General features: G+C 46.0%; 1 protein-coding gene across 1 annotated transcript in view; it reads left to right on the plus strand.

Annotated features, from left to right (window-relative positions):
* MMD2 (monocyte to macrophage differentiation associated 2) overlaps positions 1-19,281 on the plus strand; it is a 290,907-nt gene that overhangs the window by 189,887 nt on the left and 81,739 nt on the right. The window contains exon 3 of the mRNA XM_085629182.1: positions 17,826-17,986. Within this exon, the coding sequence (XP_085485308.1) occupies positions 17,826-17,986 (161 nt within the window). The remainder of the gene's footprint in view (positions 1-17,825; positions 17,987-19,281) is intronic.

The raw sequence follows: 19,281 nt of genomic DNA on the forward strand, positions 1-19,281 counted from the left end.
GGTAAATTAATCTTTCTTTTTGGATACTATGTATTATGAGTATGACTTATTTAAACAATTTGAGAATAGCCACAATGATCTCTTATAAGAGATAGATGCAATCTTTTAACTAAAAGGTTTGTGGAAGGCACGTTACCCAAAGCAGAATACCATTTTAGGATTTCATCCGGCACAAAAAGATTGTTGACATGTTCTTCCCATTTTCCTTCTGGCTGTTCATTTTTCTCAAAGTACAAAATCTTTGAGTTGGGTAAGGCAGGATGCTGTGGCCACCAAGAGTTTCATGGGGCTGGATATGTCAAATTTGTGGCCCTGTTGAGGCCTTCAGGGAAGCTCAGAACTCTGACTGTCTACAACATCTGTCACAACTACTCAGGCAAATTCTGGTCATCAGTGCTTAATTTGAGCCAGTAGTTGCTGGTGGGGCTCACTGCCACTCATTTCTGAGGACCGGCACCTATTTTTCCTCATCATAAATTTACTGAGATCAAGAAAGGGAAAAACACACAAACATGAAAGAGACAGACTGAAAAAACCTCACAAAGGGAGAAAGCAGGAAAGAGTTAGATAAAGGGACAGGGTGTGTCTGGTAATGATTTGAGGAGGCATGAAGTGGGTAGAGAGGTGTGGTGCAGCGGCCAGGGCAGCTGACATCAGAGCACAGAATTCACGGTTTGATCCCCGGTTGCGGCAGCAGCTCAGCTCAGCTCAGCACCATGTGACTCTGGGCAATAGCTCACTTAATTTCCACAAGGGCCCCCAGCACCTTGAGACCCGTAAGGGTGAGTAGTTTGCGCTTTACAAATACAGATTTTTACATTCAACACCCCGCAGCCTTGGAATTCGGCGCGCCAACATCTAATAACGCCGGCCACTTGGTACGAAGGAGAGCTTTGGGCACCGGCACTCATTCTTTCACAAATTAAGCGCTGAATTGCTGCAAGAGCCATAGAAGGGCCAGTAGTATTGGAAGCCACACACATTGTGGATTGTTTGGACCCCTGTTAGTATCCTGTACTCTGCATCGAGGTACATGGTCATAACAATCCAATTGGTCGCACACTGCTCGTCCTAGCAGCGTGTTACCCCAAAGCATTGTGGTCCATGAAGTAAGCATCAGCGAGTGCACCTCTGCCAGAGTCTTAAGCAAAAATCAATGTCGCGTTGGCCATCCCTGGACACGTGTTTCGAGGTTGTTACCTCTCATCAGCAGAGAATAGGCATGTGTGTCGGATTGCTGCGTAGGCTGCCAAAAAAATGTTCTCAGGTGCGGTACCACTCGTGGCACGCAGGTGCGTAACCATGAGCTCGTCAGCCCCACTGGCTCAAGGGAGCCTGAATATAAACAAAAATCCAATTGGTCGCACACTGCTCGTCCTACCAGCGTGTTACCCCAAAGCATTGTGGTCCATGAAGTAAGCATCAGCGAGTGCGCCTCTGCCAGAGTCTTAAGCAAAAATCAATGTCGCGTTGGCCATCCCTGGACACGTGTTTCGAGGTTGTTACCTCTCATCAGCAGGGAATAGGCATGTGTGTCGGGTTGCTGCGTAGGCTGCCAAAAAAATGTTCTCAGGTCCGGTACCACTCGTGGCACGCAGGTGCGTAACCATGAGCTCGTCAGCCCCACTGGCTCAAGGGAGCCTGAATATAAACAAAAATCCAATTGGTCGCACACTGCTCGTCCTACCAGCGTGTTACCCCAAAGCATTGTGGTCCATGAAGTAAGCATCAGCGAGTGCGCCTCTGCCAGAGTCTTAAGCAAAAATCAATGTCGCGTTGGCCATCCCTGGACACGTGTTTCGAGGTTGTTACCTCTCATCAGCAGGGAATAGGCATGTGTGTCGGGTTGCTGCGTAGGCTGCCAAAAAAATGTTCTCAGGTCCGGTACCACTCGTGGCACGCAGGTGCGTAACCATGAGCTCGTCAGCCCCACTGGCTCAAGGGAGCCTGAATATAAACAAAAATCCAATTGGTCGCACACTGCTCGTCCTACCAGCGTGTTACCACAAAGCATTGTGGTCCATGAAGTAAGCATCAGCGAGTGCGCCTCTGCCAGAGTCTTAAGCAAAAATCAATGTCGCGTTGGCCATCCCTGAACACGTGTTTCGAGGTTGTTACCTCTCATCAGCAGGGAATAGGCATGTGTGTTGGGTTGCTGCGTAGGCTGCCCAAAAAATGTTCTCAGGTCCGGTACCACTCGTGGCACGCAGGTGCGTAACCATGAGCTCGTCAGCCCCACTGGCTCAAGGGAGCCTGAATATAAACAAAAATCCAATTGGTCGCACACTGCTCGTCCTACCAGCGTGTTACCCCAAAGCATTGTGGTCCATGAAGTAAGCATCAGCGAGTGCGCCTCTGCCAGAGTCTTAAGCAAAAATCAATGTCGCGTTGGCCATCCCTGGACACGTGTTTCGAGGTTGTTACCTCTCATCAGCAGGGAATAGGCATGTGTGTTGGGTTGCTGCGTAGGCTGCCAAAAACCACAATGCTTTGGGGTAACACGCTGGTAGGACGAGCAGAGTGCGGCCAATCGGACTTTTGTTTATATTCAGGCTCCCTTGGGCCGGTGGGGATGACGAGCCCATGGCTACGCACCTGCGCGCCTTGAGTGGTACTTTACCTGAGAATACTTTTTATGGCAGCCTACGCAGCAACCCCACACACATACCTACTCCCTGCTGACGAGAGGCAACTACCTCGAAACACGTGTCCAGGGATGGCTAACGCGACACTCATTTTCACTTTAAACTTTGGCATAGGCGTACTCGCCGACGCTACTTCATGGACCACAAAGCTTTGGGGTAACACGCTGGTAGGACGAGCAGAGTGCGGCCAATCGGACTTTTGTTTATATTCAGGCTCCCTTGAGCCGGTGGGGCTGACGAGCCCATTGCTACGCACCTGCGCGCCTTGAGTGGTACTTTACCTGAGAATACTTTTTATGGCAGCCTACGCAGCAACCCCACACACATACCTACTCCCTGGTGACGAGAGGCAACTACCTCGAAACACGTGTCCAGGGATGGCTAACGCGACACTCATTTTCACTTTAAACTTTGGCATAGGCGTACTCGCCGACGCTACTTCATGGACCACAAAGCTTTGGGGTAACACGCTGGTAGGACGAGCAGAGTGCGGCCAATCGGACTTTTGTTTATATTCAGGCTCCCTTGAGCCGGTGGGGCTGACGAGCCCATTGCTACGCACCTGCGCGCCTTGAGTGGTACTTTACCTGAGAATACTTTTTATGGCAGCCTACGCAGCAACCCCACACACATACCTACTCCCTGGTGACGAGAGGCAACTACCTCGAAACACGTGTCCAGGGATGGCTAACGCGACACTCATTTTCACTTTAAACTTTGGCATAGGCGTACTCGCCGAGGCTACTTCATGGACCACAATGCTTTGGGGTAACACGCTGGTAGGACGAGCAGAGTGCGGCCAATCGGACTTTTGAGGTACATGGTCATGACTGCCCACTCTAACAAGGACCCTTGTTCCAACATAAGGTCACTGAATGCACTCACATTAAGACATGCTTAACTCCTTGGCATCAGCTCCCATTGTTAATCTGTGTAAGCCTGGCAACTCCTGACTGCATTGCCTAGTTGTAGTGAGGGCCCTCATATGAACAATCTAGCACTGCTTGATGAGGTTGAAATATGCAGCTTTATTCATGAACAGGGATTCCAGCCTCCAAACATCCAACCTCTGCTTCACAGCCTCTTCCAACCATACAGAACTTAGAACCTGGGAATGCTGGTTCCACACGTAGAGCCTAGCTGAAGGCCGCACTAGTGAATCCAGAGGCCATTGCTTCTTCCTAATGTGTTACGCCACTGGTTGTTTGGTGTGTAGGTTCACAGCTGCCACCCGCTGAATCTAAAGCGGGCACGTGCGCTAGCGGTCAGTCTCATCATGGAGTTTGGACAGAGCTGTAGCGGCTGCCTCCGGATGGGGACGAGGGAGGGGGAATGAATACCATTTTTTTAAAAAGAACTTGCCTTTAACAGCCTCCCGCTGCCTCTCCTCCGTCCTCTATCTTCCTGTGTTGGCCGGCGGCAGCAGGAAGAAAACGGCACACGGACTTCCCCTAAGCCAATCACGGTGATTGGTCCGAGCACCGTGGATCGGCACTCAGACTGGAACAGGGAGCCTGTGCATGTTCCTGACCAGGCTGTATAATGCAGCCTGATAGGAACATGCAAAGCGCAGCGCGAACTGTTTGGTTGGCACAAGAGGACCGGCCAAACAGTTCATGCGCACTTAGGGAGTGCACACCACTCCTCTCCTGCTCTGGCCATCCCCGCCCCTGCCCACCAATGACTGCAATAGGGAAAACAAAGTGATAATAAAGATATGATATTATCATTTCATTTTCCCTTTGGAGCAGAGGGGCGACGCTCCTCCACCTTAGTGGAGGAGCCGCCACTGGATAGAGTATAACCTGCACGTGACCTCCCACGCGAGCTCCTGCAGGGTTCCGTGGGCTTTGCCGGAAATGGTTGCGCAGTTAACAGCGTGGGAGTACTTCACAAGCAGAGATAACCGTTTCATGTTTTAGTGAACAGAGACAACTTGCCCCCGGGCTATTTCACTGGGGGTACAGTAAGTTGTGGTTAGTGGGCGCGGTAATGAAGCTAGCGTCACGGGTGGTGTGTGCACTGAAGTGCTGTCCTATGTGTCACTCATGACAGTTTGGGACCTCTTTTTGTGTTGTGAGATGGTTCCCCGAGGCCACTCCTACCGGCTTTAAGAGTCTCTCAGCAGGTTGCCTGATGGCTTGTCTATGGGATACGTGTGGCTGCCACGAGCCAATGTTATCGCTGTTGTGTCATTTCCAGTCGGTTCTTCTGTTTCTTTAATGTGTGCACTGTGTTTCACAGTTGGTACCATGCTGGTAAACTCCCCCTAACTTCCCCAGTTTCTCATGTTTTCCACTGTGTGAGTAAATGTGTATCCTGGTATGGATGACTATAAGTTTGTACTTCCTTTCTGTCGCATTTGTGGATGACTTGAACAGCTGCTGTCCAGTTTGGTTGCACTGTTGGCATAACCATAACCCATGGCCATGCTAGTGTGGCAGTGTTGCCAGAGCAATCATCAATCACCCAAGCAGCTTGAGTGTGAAATGGGTACCTGTCGGGAGTCATGTGCAACATAAAACATTTGAATTGGTGTTCATAGCTCCCTCGACTTTTAATCGAAAATAACCTTATCAATCCCACAGCCGTAGCATCCTACATGCAGCTATGGGGTGGGGGAACAAATGAAACAAGAGAGCATGAAAAGAAGGAAGATGGAGGCATGGAGAGATGGATGGATGGATTGATGGATGCGATAACGATGCTTGGGTAATTTGAAAGACAATGAATTGAAGGAATGACGGATGGAGACGCAGATGGAGGGATGAATGGAGAGAATGATGGCTGAATGAAGACAAGGTTTGATGGATGCAGAGAAGGATGGATATATATGCATGCACAGAATAGAGGAACGACGGCAAGAAGGAAGAAAGAGGATGGATGGGAAGATGGATGGATGGATGGATGGGTGGGTGGATGGGTGGGTGGGTGGAAGGAATGATATGCAGAAGGAAGGACTGATGGACAGAGAGAAGGGTGGAATGGATGGATGGATGGATGGATGGATGGATGGATGGATGGATGGATGGATGGATGGATGGATGGATGGATGGTTGGGTGGGTGGATGAGAGGTTGAAGGAATGATATGCAGAAGGAAGGATTGATGGACAGAGAGAAGGAAGAATGCATGGATGCAAAGAAGGACAGATGAGCCGTGGGTCAATGGACGAAATAAAGATGGGTGAATGGAAGTAGAGAAAGAAGGTGGGAGGGAAAGACTGGATGGATGGATGGATGGATGGATGGATGGATGGATGGATGGATGGATGGAAAATACAGAAATAAGGATGGAGGGAGTGAAGGAAGGAAGGAGAGAAGAAAGGAAAGAAAAAAAGAAATATAAATGTAAAGTCAAAAAGAAGAATGGATATAAGGACAAATGAAGGAATAATGCCTGAATGACAGATTGCGAAAGGAAGGAAAGAAAGATGAGAAAAGACAGGATTAAGAATGGTGGGAAGGAAAGAAAGATTCAAAAGATGAAAAGAAAAGCAGAAAATTAGAAGGTAAAGAAGGAAGGAAATAAATAGGAATAAACAAAGAATAAAATAAGAAATGAAAGAAAGAAGATTGACCCAAGAAATGGAAAATGGGAAGAAGGAAAGATGGAAAAATATGGGGGAAAAGAAAGGAAGTAAGACATAAGAAGATTGACAGAAGATTGAAATATTAGACCAAAGACGGAAATAGGGAAAGAAATAAAGAAAATAGAAAGAAGAACATAAAGCCATAAAAAGAAAGATGGAAACACAAAAGATGGAAGAAGAAAAGAAATGGGAAGGAGGAAAGACGCATGGAAAGAAAGATAAAAGAAACATGAGAGAAAAATGAAACGAAAGTCAGATTGAAAGACTAACTCCATGTATCTCCTTAGTAGCTAATCCGGGGAACAACCATTACAACGCAACTTTTACAACGCACTGCCAGTACAACAAAACTGTTACAACGCAAATGCTGTGACAACGCATGCCATTACAACGCAAGTCTTTACATCGACTTGCACTAGATGGCGTGCTAACATTAAAAATAGTGTAGTTTACTATCCAAACACCTTCCCTACTGCAACGTGGACTGGAGTTAGAATAGTAAATTACCCTTTTTTAATGTTAGCACGCCATCTACTGCAAGTCGATGTAAAGACTTGCGTTGTAAAGACTTACGTTGTCACAGCATTTGCGTTGTAAAAAATTCGTTGTAACAGCATGCGTTGTAAAAGCATGCGTTGTAACATCATACATCCAGCTAATCCTTGTCTTGCCCATAGAGTGCTTCTTCATTAACGCGTGCAAACACTACCGCTTTTTAGCCCATTTATTTGAAAACTGTACTGAAAATTGAACAGCGTGGCCCCATCTTTTTCAAAGTGTTCTTTGGAAGAAGTAGTCACCTCGGTATGTCTGAGAAAGGTCGGCCACAGTAAACATCCTACGATGAATTTGATCATTTCACAAGTGTCACACAGAACTGTCTGGCACACCTCTAGCCTTTTGGCCCAATAATGGGTGAATTAAGGGACTAAATGCACCGTCTGGTCATATTGTTCTGAAAAGTCTCTCAAGAGAGCAACCCCCAGTTCCAGGCTCTCTTGCCTCACTTGCTTGTTCAGTGCCATGCGAGCTGTTCAGAGTGAGGGGCATTTTATTTTTCTGCTACTTTGATGTTGCGTATGTGGTTTTCATGTCCCATTATGGCCTCCCCTTTGGCTCCCTTTGTGGCATAGGTACTGTTGTTGGCTTCTGCACACAGTGATTAGTTTGTTCTTTTAGTCCTTTGTAATTGTCATACTGCTGTACATATTCGATGTTCGGTGGAAGGTCTTGTTCTGTAGTAGAACATTCAGCGGCGCCTGTATTCCAAATATATGAGCTAGAAGCTCACATGCTCAAGAGGCCATCACGGCTTGCACCACCCATCGCCCTTGATAGCACTGCCAATGACAGCACCAGCACAACTACTAACCATCACACTGCTACAAGTGTGACATGTCAGACTCTTCAAGACCTCCAAAGCTATAAGAATGGCTTGGGCAGCTGGAATTAGTTATTTTTAATGTATATTGAATGAACAAACAACTGTTTTTCTGCTCATCTTTTCATTGCAACAACAGCGCCACCATGTGGCAACTGTCATAAGTGCCAGTGTTGACAATTAAGTGCCAGTGCCAAGCACCGGAAACCACTGGCTCAAATTAAGCACTGCATGTTTTACAGGTAGTTCTGAAGAGAAACCCAGAAGAGTTGCTTATCCACAGCAACACATCCCATGAAATGTGTGACCTTCGCTTGTAGCTCTTTTCAGGGAGGGACGCAGCCTGCGCCTGGGCCCAATGCATGGCACGCCACATGGGTAATCTGACTTCCTGAGCATCTTGTGCTATACTATGTCACCCTTGCAGATCAGGTGTCAGTCAGCTGATTGAAATTAGGGAAATCTGAATTATTACTGTTAAATATTAATGACTGGGACAAGGGTTTTTTCCATATGCATATTTCACCTGTACATAATATGTGTGGTCTTCTGCTGTTTCACTGAGATGAGACACAGGTACAGACGATGCAGTCTCCACTTTCAGAAAGTACCAGAATATACACTTCCTGCTGACTACCTGATATTTCAGTAGACTTGCCAGAGAAATGTAAAAAAAAATCCTGGAAACCCTGGTTTTATAAAGGGATCCAGTTTCATACTAGATTATTTCAAGTTAGCCATTAACATGGTAGAAGGCATGTCATTTTGTGCTAGAGTCAGGCCATGCTCTATTAAACACGGTAACTAACATGTAAATGTTTCAGGTACATCTTAATGCTTTTGGGGACCATGGGCAAACATATTTTTGGGGTCTCTTTTTGGATCAGCTTTGAATTTATGATCCAATTTTGACTCTTTCATGCCCTCTTTGGCCAGGTCACTTACAGTGCACAGGCACACTTGTCCAAATTCTAAATGTGTTTACATCTGAAATTCAGGGATAGTGACAAGTTTTCAACATTGTAATAAAAAAGCAACTCACTCATATTTCTGCAAACACTCTTTGTAACTCCCTCCGATTTCTCATATGTGAGGTCCTGTTTTGATCTAAAAGAAACTTTTTTGTGTGGATGTTGCATGAAACATAAACACAACATTTCTCTGCAAAATGTCTGTATAGTCTTTCACACATCACTCACATTAAAAACAAATCAAAGGAAAACGGTATTTAAAACAATCTGTTTAAGAATTATACAAGGCCATCATAGCAAGACTCTGCAGTACAGAGCTGATTCTACCAGGGGGTCCCATGAAAGGCTGGGGCCCTGGGCCAGCGCCCACTTTGCCCTTACCTTAAAATGTCTCTGAAATGTTTAATATCAGAGTTGTAAAATCGTACAATTCACTTACTACTACCAGGTGTCACAGGGACGTTAAACATGGAGTGTGTGGTTGAGACTACTTTGTTCAGAACTGTGGCTTATTTCCAATGCTCCCCAATGTGGCTAATCCCCAATGGTGAAAAAAGATAAAGGGGCCAAAAGTATTTCTTATGAGCCCATCACTGAGGGAGCCAAATACCAAGGTTCCAGGCGCTTCTGCTTCTTTATTCCATTACCCTACACTTCTTGTCTCTTTATTTTACTCTTGCAGGTTCTCTATCATCCCTGCTTTCTCTCTCTTTGTCATTGGTTTCCTATCTTTCTCTTCCTCCTTCTTGCCAGTGGCGTAACGAAACATGAGCCCCCCCCAACACAAAGTACATGGTCTGGGGGCCCGCCACTCCGGTCGCAGGGCTATTGTTACGCCACTGTTCTCTGTCTCAGGAACAAATTAAGAACTGCTAACCCCTTGCAAAAGGACTTCAGAGAGCCCTGGTTTTTGTATGAAAAATCACATTTTATGTGTTCTTCTGCCTGCAGAAAGGGAGATGAAACATAGAGAAAGTGGAGAAGTAGGGAGAGCAAAAGAAGTGAAAAAGCAGAAATATATGATAAGAGGACTGTCCGGGCAAGACTTATTTTGAGCCCCCCTGTTCGTAATTTTACTGCCCACTTTCTGCTTATTGAAGCCCACCTGATGCCAAATTGTTTCACAAATGGGTTCATATAAAAAACAGTTCAAATATGTCTTTCAAGGGCCCGCAAACTCCTTTAGATGACACTGGGCAAAGACAGAGAGATTCAGAGGTAGAGGTAGGCGTTGAGTAGAAAGGCTGAGGTATAGAAATTAAAAGAGGTGACCTATCTAAGGAGAACGTTTACTCTCCCAGGGGTGTTTTTTGAAGTTGGAGGCCCTTTGCAATTGTCCACTTTGCCCATGCTTTAAAATGTCTCTGCTTGGGACAACATTGGCTCAGTAGTATCTTACAGGGCTGAAGTTGGCTTCTATTGGTGGACATCATTGATTTTGCAACTCTCTTGATAAAGTTTCAAAAGAGCAAAGGTCCTCATAAAAGAAAATACAATGTAGCAGCTTTGCTATGATATGTCTAGTCCTCTGCTTCTTCTCTTTTTTTACTTGAATTTTATTGTGCATTTACTGGAAAGGAATAACTTGTTTTTAGTATGTCACAAAGGATTCAAATCTGAGGAACATCCTTAAGAAAATTCAGCTCCTTATATCATTAGTGCTTTTTTGCAAGAGCCTGTAAAAAGTCATATTGCTCATCTGTGGGTAATGATAAAAGGACGATTCTAAGGCAAACCGCTTTCTAAGTTGACGGAATTGTAGATTCTTGAGGTGTCAGTCTGTATTTCAAGGTCATTAGACCTATCTTTGTTTTTGCATGTGCTTGGTAATATTATGTGTGGCAGGTCACTGCATGGGTATTTGTTAACCTCTGTGCTGCACCTCATACCTACGGTGGGTGGAGATGGTCAAACCGAGCCAATATCTTCTGAAAGATTGGTTCTCTGAGCTGGATCCTATGTGTCAACCTCTCCATCCTCATATTTCTCTCACTTTACATTTCCATTGATTCACTGTTGTGATTGACCACGATTTCTAATAATGATGTGTGAAATGTGACATGATACATTTGTTGGCTGCAACCACTAACGTTATGGGAGGATACTTCTCCTTTTCAAAATGGGTCCTAGCCTCTGATGTTTGGGAACTTACTACTTAAGACCAGTGTGAATTTCACAGTGGATTTAGGCTCTGAAATATTGAATGTTTCGGCGTGTCCAGAAGATGTGCCTATAGGAGATCAGGATCTTGCCTTCTCTCTGACATTTGCTACCTATATCACTCAAGTGTTAAATTTACTTCAATTAGGAAGGATCTCTCGATCAACTTCAGCTGAACTTCCCATCAAGAGGGAGAGCCTGTTGTGGAGGAAGCTTTGAAGGTATCCCTTTCCATTTGTCTTCCTGAAACATCTTCTCTAACTTCCGTTTCCTGATGGCTTATCCTAAAGTAGCTGTCCTGTTCCAGGGGAATATTAAACTGGGAAATGATTTCTTTGCATTTATCTGCAGTACAGCCAAAAAGCAGGTACCAATTAACTCTAAGGAGGCACCTCATATAGGATAGACCCTTGCTAGGATTTTCTCACTTGAAGTGATTCTATTTTTCTGTTGTAGATTCTTATTGATGGGAGGTCATTCATTTACCCCTAAAGAAACTTATACAGTCCTTTCAATCCCTTTTTAGCAGTATAGCATTTTCATGCTGGATAAGGCCATTCCTGTGCTTCTGTGCTGGCAAAACACTGGGTAACTGAGTGACCGAAGCCTCAGCTACTGAGTGTGAGAAAGTGGCTCTGTATATACTGTTCCCAAATAGGTACAGGGTGTACAGAGTCCACAGTCCCCAAGGGTTTGACAGAGGCTAAAGTTAGATATAACCTTACTCTCTAAAGTGGTAGCTTGGTCGAGCAGTAAGGCAGTATCAGAGGACAGTGTAAAGCATTTGTTGTACACACTCAGTCAGCAAATGATCTCACACACTCAATAACTGAACCTTAGGCCAATGGTTTATATATCAAAAATATATGCTTGTTTTATTTTAGAACCAACAATTGGAATGAAAATATACTTTCTCAGAATGAGATGCTTTATATAAATACTTTTGCAATATGCAATTGACTTTTGTAAAAAGTTACAAGTGGTTGCAATAGGCAACACTATTTTAAACACAATAATGCATTGAGTTCAATGGAAGTTTCATGTTATTTGCCACAGATTACTTTTAGGATTACTTTTGGAATTCCAGGACTGGATCCTAGATTCAGTCCTGGGTCAGTACTTGGAATCAAGTGATAAAAGTCAACTTAATTACTGTGATGATTTTTAGACAATATTTTGCTATTTTAAAAGTTGACACTTAGAAAATATTTCATAGAAAACAGTCAATGATTCCCTTTGGCAGAAAATTCAAGCTGCAGGTATAGTATGTTCTTGTTACTTTTCTAATCCAGTACTGGGTGCCTAGACTCAGTACTGGGACCTTTATCCGTTAATTACGTTTTCAGATATTATACGATTTTTAAAGAATATTTAAAGATTGCAGAAATTGACACTTGGAAGAAATTTCACAGAAAAACAGTCAATGATTTCCTATGGAAGAACATTGGGTTACTGGGAAGTACAGTTGTAAGTAGTTTTCAGAGTCAGTGCTGGGCACCAAGTTCCAGCACTGGGAGCTCACCTAAGAGCAGGTGAGTATTTCCGTTTTCGTTACTCGGCTGATTTTTGGTGAATATTTTAAGTTTTGAAAAGTCCTCAGAAGAAATTTCAGAAAAAGCCAGTCAATGTTACCCTTTGGAGAAAATTGAGTTATCGGTTTAAAGGTAAGTACTCGACTGGCAGAGTTAAGGTTCTGGGCATAGACTCAGGGGTCTCCCAGGGTCAGGTAGGTACAGTTAGTTCACCCCCAGCGGCACAAGGGCGACCGGGTGTAGAGAGAGTTAGGCCCAATGTTATCCTATGAGAGGTAGGGGGGCCTTGGTTGGTGGCTGCTGACTAGCAGGCCACGCGGCTGTGGGAGCTGGGCTCCTTGTCACTTACTCAGGGCAAGTGGGGAAGTAGATAGGTGTAGAGGTTGCACTGCCAGGGCCACTCGTGCGGCTGGGTGCAGGGTGCTTTTGAGCCTTCGGGCGCTCAATTGATTTCAATGGGAAATCTCCGGTTTAGAAAAAGACTGCAAGCTCGGGGACGAGGATTCTTCAGGTGCCACCACCACTTCGAGAGGTAAGTTGGGTAGTTGGAGGATAAGTAGGTACCCCAGGATTGGGCACAGGGGGCCGCGGGGCGCAGGGGTGCCTTTTGGTGTCGGGAAATCGTACCCTCTGTTGATCGCGGTTGGGGGGGGCACCTTGTTCTGAGGCTGCAGGCTTCTTCAGGAGTGTCGAGGGAGGTCCTTGGGTGCCGGACTCGAGGTCACAGTTGACGTGGGGTCGTCCTCGTGGTCTTTGTTCACTCCGGCACAGGTCAGGCTTGGCTGGTGCAGAGTGTGCTGGGTTCGCGGTTCCGGGCTGCTGCCAGGGATTAGAAGTAGATTTTGAGTAGAGCCTCTACTCATTGGAGTCCCAGGGGCTTAGAGTCAAAAGGTAGCCAGGTCCTCCGGGGTTTGTGAGGTTGCTGGCCACAAGAGATGCCGGGTTGGAGCAGGAGCAGGTTCGAGGGTCGACAGGCCGGTAGGGCTGGGGCCAAAGCAGTTTGTGTCTTCCTCTTCTTAGCAGCTGCAGGGCAGGTCTTCTTTCTTCTAGCTCTTCTTCGGATTTTGGAATCTGGAATCTGGGAAAGGAAGGTTCAGGGTGCCCCTAAATGCTAGAATTAATTAGGGGCGTTACAGGTAGGTGAAGGGCAGGGACCAATGGGTCCCTGTCCTGGGGTGGGTACACCCCCTATCCTGCCTCTCTCCTGTGGGAGGGGAGCAGTAGCCTAGTCCTGATAGGGAAGGGCTTCTCATCTTCAAGATGGCGAGAGCCCGGAGATGTGCTTCACCTCGCCTCCCCCACCTGAGGGTTGTGTTGGCAGGCTGGCACATCCCCTGTCCTTATTTGGGGTTTCCGGCCAAGCTTCCCGCCAGACTGGGGGGTTGCAGTGGCCTGGGGAAGCTCACAGAGGCGGCATGCCTTTGAAGCTTCCCCCTGCCCATCCTGGGGGAGGAGATTTAGCACCTCGCCCAGGATGTGCATTGTTGCAGGCCCAGGAGAGCAGGGTCTCTCCTACCCAGGGGTCCAGCAACATGTCTGCTGTGTGGCAGCCTAGGCAGCCTCAGAACAGACGTGGTTTGTAGGTTAGGTTTTAGGGGGCATCTCTAAGATGCCCTCTGGGGTGCTTGGTACATTAAATCCCACACTGGCATCAGTGCTGAGAAGTTTGATACCAAACTTCTCAGTCTTCAGTGTTGCCATTATGGTGCTGTGGAGTTCGTGTTTGACGAGTTCTCAGCACCATGTACTCTTAAATGGCAGCACTGCACTTACAGTGCCCAGGAATGGATCTGGGTACTGTAGGGGCACAGGGCTCCTGCTCCTGTGCCCACACCATTGGCATAGGGCACCCAGCTAGAGGGGTGGCTGATATATGCCACGGAAGTGTCGGTGATGGGCATGGCACACAGGGATGTGTGCCATGTCGGCTCTTTGTTTTGTCTTGCACCCAGACACCCAGCCTGCAAGGGCAGTGTGTGTGTGTAAGGGTACAGGGCCTCTAAGGGTGGCACAATGAGTGCTGCAGCCCTTAGAGGCTTTCCCTGGTCACAAGGCCCTGGGTACCTAGGGTACCATTTACCAGGGGCTGACATGTGGCCAGGGTTTGCCAATTTGGGTTTTGTGTGTTTAGGGAAGGAACATAGGCCCTGGGCACCTGATTGGCAGGAGTCCAGGGCACACTCAGTCAAAGTACATTCAGCAATTCAGCAAAAAGTGGGGGCATACCATGTAAGAAAGATGGCACTTTCTCACACTGAGGGGCAGATTTACAAGCCCCTTGCGCCATTTTTGCGTCACTTTTCCCATGTTAAAAGTGACGCAAAACTGGCGCAAGGGGCTTGTAAATCTGCCCCTGAGTTTCCAGTTTTTTTTTTTTAATTGCCTTCACTAAAAATCTACCACAAATTTAACAAGGGTCCTACACCAGTAGACTTGACGGGGGAGTCCTAAATTGCCAAGAGTCCCGGGCTTCATTCTTGAAGATGTGTGCAAATGTAGGTGTTCTGTGTGAGTCAACCTACACTTGTAGGCAGGGACAGGCCATTACACAGCAGGCATGTGCTAAACATTTGTAAAGACCCACAAACATTTATAGTTATTGACAGACAATTTGGAACCACGAAATGGTCATCTATTTACCATGGATAAATGCAAGAGTAAATCCATCTCCGGCATGGGAACGAGTGCCCAATGAAATGTTGACGGGTGTGTAGAGGAAGGGGCTTCTCATCCAGAGAAATAATTTACCCTTGGAGGAAAAAAATATATACGCATGCACACATTCTTTTCTTTTTGAGGGTCAATGCATTTATATTTTTATATGCAAAAAAAAAAAAAATCATTTCTATAATTACACCTGAAAAGCTAAAAGTATGGCAGGTGACTTGGACATGTTTTGTGAAATCCTGAATTAAATATTTTCATGTGAGTTCCACAAATGGAACTCACATCAGTTCCAGTCCCGGATCTGCTTTCAGCAGCTCCGGGACTGGTTGGATTCATAAGCAGGAAGTAAACCACCTCACTTCCTGCTTGTCGCTGGGAGAGGGAAGTGGAGAAAGGCAACATACCAGTGAGTTTATGACACGCTGCGCCCCATTGATTTTCAGAGTTGCTAGCCGCCCCTTTTGAGAATGAGGCTCTAGGTGATTATGATGTGTGCCCCAGAGTAGTGGAAAATTTTAATTTTCTGCCCTGTTCTGTATGTAACATGCATTATTATCATATGAGAGCTGTGATATTAACAACAACCCCTTTACTGCTGTGGAGACTCCGCACTCCTGTGCCGGACGCTATTTCCAGGGTCTGCATAAAGATTGTGCATACAATGAAAGGTTACTTCCCTTAACATTTGTATCTTATGCCTGTAAAATATATTCTTCATGGAGGCATACCCGGTACATTTGTTTATGAAGGATAAATGCTCTATCATTGCAGTCTAGGGGTTAAAGAAATGATACGTGTAAAACTGTAAGGGTTATTGAGATGGTGCAAATGGTTCCAGAGTCAAAGTGAAGGTCAAGACACAACATTGGGCGGGGTATAAGGTTTTAAAACTTCCTGGCCCCCATATAAAGGCCAATATATTCTCCCTTGGGCAATGGGGTCATGGACGGTGCAGGTTCACAAGTGAGCAAGTGCAGCTCCTTGCGCCATGCAATGCTTTGATTTGTGTCTTATTATAAGGTCAGCTGGGGTGCTAGAGTCTTACCACTGCAGATAGTCCTAGTTCCTTGATTCATCCTCCTGTAGTCATCCAATGGCACTTGTACATGTCTCCCAGTGCCCTGTGTTGCTCCTCTCCTCAGAGGGAGGCCCACCTTCTTGTGTACCAAAGGTCACCACAGTAAGGTGTACCAGGAATCTAGGCTTGTCCTCAGCTTGTGGAAAAGAAACGACCACCAAAGGTTCAGCTCCTGGCATTGCATCTGATGAACAATGTGAAGGGATTTTTCAAGATCAAGATGAATCGTGACAGTCTGGATTAAGAGGCCCAATATTTTAGCCCCTTTGGATACACAAGCACAATGTCAGATCCAACCAAAGTGCTGGCGTTTTCAAAAGTCATGTTCTTCTCCCAATTCGGGAGAAGTATCTCTCATTTCGCTCTTGTTTTCATAGACTTATGAATATCAAAAAGTTGATGTGGATTATCTCCAGAGACACTGTAGTCAGATGACAGCTGGCAACACAGGAAGGAGAAAGGGCTAAACAGGGAACCAACACATAAGAACAGTTTCAGGCGTGTGCTGGCTGTCACGGTCTACTGGGACTCTGTAAGAGAAGCATGATCTTGTGCAGCCGCACACTCAATGTCCCTAATGAACACTGCAGTTTATTTGAGTATAGTGGCACACACACACATGGATGGGCAAGGGATCACAGTGACTAGATGGGCCTTTACTGTGGAAAGACTTGGATAATCAATTCAAGGTTTGGCCAAAGGAAATGAACAATCACTTCTAGGTCCAAAACCTTGCCCATCTCAGCCTTGATGGACCTTGTCTCACATGCACACTGCCCTGTGTCACTATCATTGCCCTAGGCTGCATTGAAACTAGCAGCTAATCAAAAAAGGTGTGCAAAGCAGATCATTACTGTCCTAAATTCCACCTACTGTTGAATTTTCCTCTTCAAGGTGGGATCCACATCCTCCTCCGAGCCATCATTTATTACTCGGTGTAACAAGTCAGGGAAAGGTTCACATTTAGCCTTGACTAGCGCATTGCCCCTGCTTAAAGCTACCAGTCCCTTTCTGTGGAGGGACGAAGCTATTAGTTTACATTGAAGACCCGGTAGGGGTCCATGCTGGCACCGTTGTCAACCAAGAGATTTGAGTTGTTGATTTGCTTTAAGACAATTTAAGGACCATACCACTTTCAAAATTTCTCATTGTACCACTCTTGGTGACCACCTGGCTAGCATGAAGGCTGTCCTCTGCTGTATGCATCAGATAAAAGATGTTGTTTACAGAGGTGCAGCACACAGTCCATGGCATCATGAGCCCCCAATCATCTCTCACTAAGATGAGCAGCCATCAGACTAGGGGGCATATTTACAAGGGGATTTTAGGGACATTCTGGTGGCGATATACCCTTCTCCTTATTTACAATGCGGCGTTAAGGCACTAAATGTGGCTTAAGGGCGCCTTGTAAATAAGGCCCCTTTTCGCGCTGCACTTAGCGTGAAAGAGGTGTGCGATGGATATTCCGCCGCCACACTAAGACATTAACCCTTGAACATTACTGCTAATCTGTGATGTCATCAATTATGTCATTAACAGTTGTAGATGTGCCTTGAGGGGAAACAAGAAGGACTAAGGAGGCATAGTTTTCGGCTAACCATATTTTAGAGGGCTCCATGCATAAACCTTTGCAAAAAAAAGCATACTTCACATGGGCCATTTATTATATGTATAATTTGTAACCCCATTTTGCATCCATCTTGTTCATCTAGATTATTTTGTTGTCTTTCCTGTGATACCTTTCCCTAGGATTTCAGGACTGTTATAAAACCGCGCTATGTGTTTCTTCTCTCCTTCCAGCTTTGGATTATTCCCAGCATCCTTGGCAGCACGATCCTTTACTTCCTGTCAGATGACCAATGGGAGGCCTTCTCAGCGTGGATCTATGGGGTCGGCCTCAGCAGCCTCTTCATTGTCTCCACAATCTTTCACACAATCTCCTGGAAGAAGGGACACCTCAGGTGAGGAAATCAGGGTGGTCTGCAGGCCTATACTTTGAGTATGAGATGACTCCTTCTATCTGGTTTTCTATGTCAGGAGATAACTATATGTGATCCAATGTGCTTTTGCAGTCCACATTTCTTTGGGTAGCAGAAGGCGCAATCACCCACGTCCATCAAATGGTATCACAACACATGCATGAAACCATGCACCTCTTCTCGATGTCTCACCCTTTTTAGTATATGTACCCAGACCTTAGCTGCTATTTTGGGTAGCCTAGATACTTCCCGGTCAGAGTCCGAGGGCTTCTTCTCTCCCACAGAATCTTAGGTTGTTGAGATGAGAGTCTGAAGGCTTTAATCAATTTTCCTCATAATTCAGAATTTCAAACCCTATTGGGGCCATGTTGCAAGGTGAAAACCCAAGACACTTTGAGGTATATATACAAGCCACTTGTGTCACCAGAATGCCACTTTTTTTTACGCTCCGGTGGCTGTATGCCCTGCACCATATTTACAAAGTGGTGTTAAGCCACTTTTTGTGGCTTTACGCAGCTTTATAAATATGCTTCCCATTCACGTAGGTATATGCGTGAAAGGAGCGTGCAATGGGTGTTGCTGTGGGCGTTCCACCGCAACACCCCTTGCTTTTTGATTCTGCCCCAGATTTACAAGGAGGTGTCATTTTGAGGCAGCGCCAAAAACTTGTGGAGAGTAAACCTTTCAGGATTAATTCCGACAACCCACTGCAGCTAGATGACAAGAAAGCTGAGGGCCTTCAGCTGATCAATTTATCAATAGAAGTCTCTGATTGTTGGAATACCCACTGATAAGGTGTCAAATTATAGAGTTGGATCGGACATGTCAGACGTTTGGCTGGGGAACGAGGTGAGAATAGATGGAACAGCAGGCTAAACTCTACTCTCCTCGGCTCCACCTAACTCCTGCTTTTGTCAAGGTTCACAGCCAGGAGCGGCCCGTACAGATAAGAGCGGTGGAGCAGGCTTGGGGGGGATTCGACAGATGACAATGAGAGAATATTAAATAAATCATTCATTTTCCCTCGTCTGTCGAATCCCCCCCACCCGCCCCACTGCTCTTACTGGCACGGGCCGTTCCTGCTCACAGCATGGATGCGCGCAGCCGGACTCTTCTGCGCGCCTCAGACTGACTCTGGGTGTGCCTCCAGTTCAAACCCTGTATGGCTTTGCTATCGGTTCAGCTGATGACTGGTGAGAACTATGAAATAAGCTGAAGCCTTAAGAACTTCCCTTCACCTTGTGGCACAACAAGTACTAATAAACTAGCTGCAAGAC

The sequence above is a fragment of the Triturus cristatus genome, chromosome 10 (genome assembly GCF_964204655.1).
Source record: "Triturus cristatus chromosome 10, aTriCri1.1, whole genome shotgun sequence".
NCBI lineage: Eukaryota > Metazoa > Chordata > Amphibia > Caudata > Salamandridae > Triturus > Triturus cristatus.